General features: G+C 35.6%; 1 protein-coding gene across 1 annotated transcript in view; it reads right to left on the reverse strand.

Annotated features, from left to right (window-relative positions):
• STXBP3 (syntaxin binding protein 3) overlaps positions 1 to 5,858 on the reverse strand; it is a 70,563-nt gene that overhangs the window by 33,527 nt on the left and 31,178 nt on the right. Inside the window, exon 9 of the mRNA XM_006866007.1 lies at positions 620 to 748. Within this exon, the coding sequence (XP_006866069.1) occupies positions 620 to 748 (129 nt within the window). The remainder of the gene's footprint in view (positions 1 to 619; positions 749 to 5,858) is intronic.

Below are 5,858 nucleotides of genomic sequence, written 5' to 3' on the forward strand. Positions count from 1 at the left end.
ATAAAGTAATATATGTATTCAATATAAACACACATAAATAATACACAGATATATACTAAAATGGTTCTTTGACAGGAAAGTTTTGTTCTTCATCTAGCTTTTTATTTGTACTTACTACTTTTAAAGTAAATATGATACATTATTCAAAGTTAAGTTGATAAAAGTACCAAAATAGAAAAGCTGTGACTATTCTTAACAGCCATTTCATTTTTTTCTAGTGTTCTAATCTTTTAGAAATATTATACTGACACACACTGATACTTTAGGATGCATGATTCAGAATAATTCCAGCCTAACCATTTTGACGTTGGATTCCATTTCAATAAATGTAATAATCAGCCTGGTATTTACTCTTAAAAAAAGTGAAAAGTCAAAATTCCACCTGTTTAAAAGTAGCTTTGTTGTGGACTTAGATAAGGAAACAAATATACCAAAAAGCTTTGAAGCAGTCAAATTACTCATTAACTTAGAAAGTGAACATATTTTAAAGATTCTGATGACAGGGACAAGAAAACATGAAATCTCTGGATAAGTAAGGTTACAGTGGCTTTCAGATTCCCCCACATAATGATTAGCTGCTCATATTCTGTCCTGTTTGTATATGCCCTTCAAGTTATACTTGCTTGTATGTATCATTCTCAATCGGTAGTAGATCATATGCCATTGCCTGAAAGGTCAGTTCATGCAGGACAGTGGACACAGGATCAAAGCCACGATCAATTATCAAGAGCTGGGAATGAGTTTTACCCTAAAATAACAAGGCAAAAATATTTTAAGAAACTTCAATTTCTTTCTGTGAATACATTTTTAATTTCTTAGGAAACAAGGTATCTCCCAAGCTCTGTCCCTTTTCTCCACAAGAAAGCACACCAAATAAACTGGTTAATTGCCTTGAGAATGTGAAGCTATTTTTTTAAAAAGAAAAATGGAGAGGAAAAACAAGACTACATAGATTTCTGGTATGGAGCCGTAGGAAAAGCACTTGACCCCAAAGGTCAGTCTGAACCACAAGGTCAGTGGTTCTAACTCACCAGTTGCTTTTAGAAAACTCTACGCAGGGTCACTATGAGTTGGAACCCGCTGGAAGGTACTTAACAACAACACAGCATAGTTAAAGCTTTTATAATTAGATTAAGGAACTATACTCAGTAATATTGAAAATACTTTTTAAAATAAGTAACATTTGGATTGCACTAAATCGGTTTTCTTGTGAATTCAGCTCTATAAACACTAAAACAATGTCTATCAAAAAGAGCTCCAGTAGCAGTGAAGTGAGATACTTCATTTAACTTTTACAGTAACCTAATAGGACAGAATTAAAAGCAGGTATTCAGGTTTAAGATTAAGTAATTTATTCAACTCACACAGCTAGTAAGTGGCAGTGTAGATTTGAACCCATGGCTACTTTATTCAAAGTTTGTGCTCTTTCCATTATATTATTTTAAAGGATTATATTCATGCCAGCTAAGATGGTAAATTACAATTAAATTCTTGTTAATTCACAAACAGTATTCATTACTAACCAATGAATAGTGCTGGGAAAATTTAATACCAGTATTTTTCATACTTTATTTTTTTTAAAAAATGGTAACTTTGGATTATTATTCAAAGTAATAAGAGGTTACAATTCATTTCTTCTTAACTATATACAATGCAATATAAATTACTCAGGCTAGATTTTAAAAATATTTTAAATTAACCATTGACTCATTTAACTCAACTTTGAAAAAGTATATAATATAGTGGCTTAGAGCACAGCCTATGGGATCAGATAGATCTGGGTTTGGGTCCAACCTTGATCACTTTCTTTTAAGTCTTTGGATAAGCTGATTATCCAGTTTACAAACTCAGTATATCTCCTTATTTATTTATTTATTAAACAAAATAAAATCATAGAACTTATGCCTTACAGAATTGTTGTAAAGGCATGGTGTGTAGCACTCCAGTAACATACTGATCTATGAAGGAGCCTTGGTGGCGTAGTGGATTATGAGTTGGGCTGCTAACCTCAAGGTCAGCAGTTCAAATCTACAGTAGCTCTTCGGGAGAAAGATGAGGCTTTCTGTTACTATGAAGATTTACAGCCCCAGAAACTCTATACAGGGTCTCTGTTAGACAGAGCTGACTACACCACCACCACCATACTGAGCTGTATCTTTTCCTTCATTAAATAAGCATTGGCTACTATGTCTCTGTAGGATAAACACTGGACTGCAAAGTCAGTGGTTCAAAACCACCAGCCACTCCTCAGAAACCCTATACTAGGTCGCTATGAGTTGGAACTGACTCAATGGTACTTAACAATAACAGCTATGTACACTGAGCCACTTTGTCTTCACATCTCCAATCAGACTAAGAACATTCACTAGAGCTCCAGAACTAAAAACTAGCAATTTTTAAAAGTTCTCAACTAACATCTCATCTAAGTTCACACAGTCCATTACAGTAAATTTGATTTCCTTTTGATGAATTTTGTCTATTTTTCTGTTTCTGCTCAAAAAAATAATATCCATGCAGTAAACTTTCTCTTCTATTATGTCAGATTCATTCAAGCTCAAGAGCTTCTTTTTGTAGGATACCTTCCAAAACCCCAGTTAGACTAATGTAAGGTCTGACCTGTCCCCATTCTTCTCTCTAGTGTAGTGGTTACAAATCGGGCTGTGAACCTCAAGATCAGCAGTTTGAAACTACCAGCTGTTCCATGGGAGAAAGATGAAACGTTCTGCTCCCATTATGATTTACAGCCTCAGAAATCCTATACAGGGTCACTACGAGTTAGGACTGACTCAACTGCACACAACCACCAGTACCCCCATAAGCAGCATAACTGGACAAACTAAATGAAATCAGTTTCCTAGTAATGGATAACAGCTTATGGCTGAGATACCTGAGCAATGGAAACTGCAGAAGATGGCCTGCATTCTACCTGGACTTTTCCCTGGGCATATTTTCAAACAAAACTGGAAGTAGAGTCTAAGCAGAAAGCAATAGAAGAGGAAGAAAGATCAGCATTTAGGATAGCTGAAGTAAAAGTTTTGAAGATAGGTACTATAAAGAAGCCAGTTAGAAAATATCCTAAAAATGTGTAGAGGGTCTACCTGGGATCCATGGCTAAATCCTAAATTGCAAATGTGCAGGACAATAGTTAGGAAGATCAAACTGAGAACAACTACCGGGGGGGTGGGGGGGAAACACTGGCATTCTGACCTTGACAGAGTAGAAAGAATGGGGTTATGTAACATCCAGCACTAGGATCATGCTTTAGGACTAACAGCAAGTTAACTACTTGGTGTGGTGCTCTGGGTTAATGCGTCAGACTGAAAAGCTGTTTGAACTTCAGGGTTGGAGGTTCAAGCTCACCAGCAGGTCCTCGGAAACCTGATACAGGGTCACTATGGGTTGGAACCGAGTTAAGGGCATTTAAAAACAACAAAACAAAATTCTAAAAGAATATAGAATGTAGGGTTTCTGCAAAGTGTCATCCAAAATGTCTAGCATACAATAAAAGATAACTAGACAAGTTAACCAGGAAAAAATGTATAATACTCAAGTGATGGAAACAGCAAATGAAAGCAAACCCAAGATGACCCAGATACTGGAGTTAGCAAAGTATTCAAAACAACATGTTGTTATTGTTACGTGCCATTGAGTTGGTTCTGACCCATAGTGACCCTGTGACCCTACATAGGGTTTCCAAGGAGCAGCTGGTGAGCTTGAACCACCAACATGCAGTTCAAACCAACTTTGCAGTCCAGCATCATTAACCCCAGTGTCACACCAGGACTCCTTCAAAATAACATATTTACAGTAAATAAGACAAAGCATAGTGGGGGTTCTGTGGATTGTGAACCACAAGGTCATCATTTAAGACTACCAACCTCTCCCAGGGAGAAAATAAGGTTTCCTGCTCCCACAAAGACTTATACCTATGAAACCCTATACAGGGTTGCTATGAGTCGATCAATCCCACAACACTTAGTAAGAACAACAGTAAGTAAGAGAGGAAAAAACAGAGTAAAGGTATAAAAAACACAGAGTAGTTCAGCAAATAATATTCTAAAACTAAATACACATTTATTAAGAATACAATAAATGACTCTCATACATTGCTGGTAGGAATATAAAATGGTACAGTCTTTGGAAAACAGTCTTGCAATTTCTTGTAACATTTAACATATATTTACCATATGACCCAGAAATCTCACTCTTAGGTATTTACCCAAGTGAATGAAATGCCTGTTTTACACAAAAAGCTGAATGTTTATAATGGCTTTATTCATAATTGATAAAAACTTGAAACAATCCAAATGTCCTCTAACCAGTGAATAGAATACAAAACTAAGATACAGCTATGCAATGGAATTCTACTCAGCAATAAGAAGTAATGAAAATACTACTACATGCAACATGAATTAATGTGCATGACATTCTGTTAGGAGTCCTGGTGTGGCACTGTGGATTAATGCATCAGACTGCAAAGATGTTTGAACTGCAAGGTCGTTGGTTCAAGCTCACCAGCTGCTCCTTGGAAACCCTATACAGGGTCGCTATTGGTCGGAACCGATTCAACGGCACTTAACAACAACACTCTGTTAAATGAAAAACTTACACTGTATTATCCTATTTATGTGATATTATTAAAAGTGCAAAACTACAGACACAGAAAAGAGATCAATTGCTAACAGAGTGTAGAGGCTAGATAGTAAGGTTTTCTAAAAAGGGCATGATAGAATGTTCTAGTGACAGAATTGCTCTTATCTTTATTGTGGTGTTGGTTACATGACAGTATGCAATTGTCAAAACCTGTATAGCAACTAAAAAGAGGGCAAATTCGTACATATTAATTGCAACATACTAAATAGGATTTGGAGTCTTGGTGTGGTGCTGTGGGATAATGCGCTGGATTGCAAGGCAGGTTTGAACCATAAGGCTAGTGGTTCAAACTCACCAGCTATTCCTCAGAAACTCTACTCAGGGTCACTGTGAGTTGGCACCAACTCGATGGCACGTAACAGCAACAACAAATAGGTTTAAACAACAGATTGGACAAAACAGAACACAGAAGAAGGTGACTCAAAGTCATATTAATTGAATATATCCAATTAAAGCACAGAAGGGAAAGAATGGAAAATAAAAAAAAAAGAAAATATAGTCAAAAGATCTATAAAACACATGCAACTGGAGTACAGAAGGAGCGTACAAAATGATATAAAAGCAAAAAATCTGATGAAAGTTATCAACCTAAAGATTCAAGAAATTCAGCATAGCTAAAGAAGTTTTTTCTTTAGAAAAAAATAAGAAAACCACATCATAATCAGGCATATATATCATGGTCAATCTATGAAAATTAAAAGATAAAGATAGAATTGTTAAAAAGATATCCTATCTACAGGGAAACAATAAGATGACCGCTGACCTCTAACAGGAGATATCATAGCCAGAAGGTAATGTATTAAAAATTTTACACTACTGAAAGAAAAAAAACAAAAAATCAAAATAAACCTGTCAACCCTAAATACTAAATCTACCAAAAATATTTTTGAAAAAAATGTAGAATAAAGATGTTCTCATGCAAAAGAAAGCTGAGATAATTGATTCAGCCTAAATAGAAAAAGGGAAGAATGATAAGGAATAAATAGTACCAGAATGGATGAATATATGGGGAATATAAAAGTTTACTGAATTATTAAAGCAACAATAATGTATTTCATTTAACATAGTTTTTGTTGTTGTTATTAAGTGCCGTCAAGTCGGTTTCCGACCAATAACAACCCTGTATAGGGTTTCCAAAGGAGCTCTGGTAGCGTAGCGGTTACGAATCGGGCTGCGAACCTTAAGGTCAGCGGTTCGAAACTACC

This window comes from Chrysochloris asiatica, unplaced genomic scaffold (assembly GCF_000296735.1).
Source record: "Chrysochloris asiatica unplaced genomic scaffold, ChrAsi1.0 scaffold00085, whole genome shotgun sequence".
NCBI lineage: Eukaryota > Metazoa > Chordata > Mammalia > Afrosoricida > Chrysochloridae > Chrysochloris > Chrysochloris asiatica.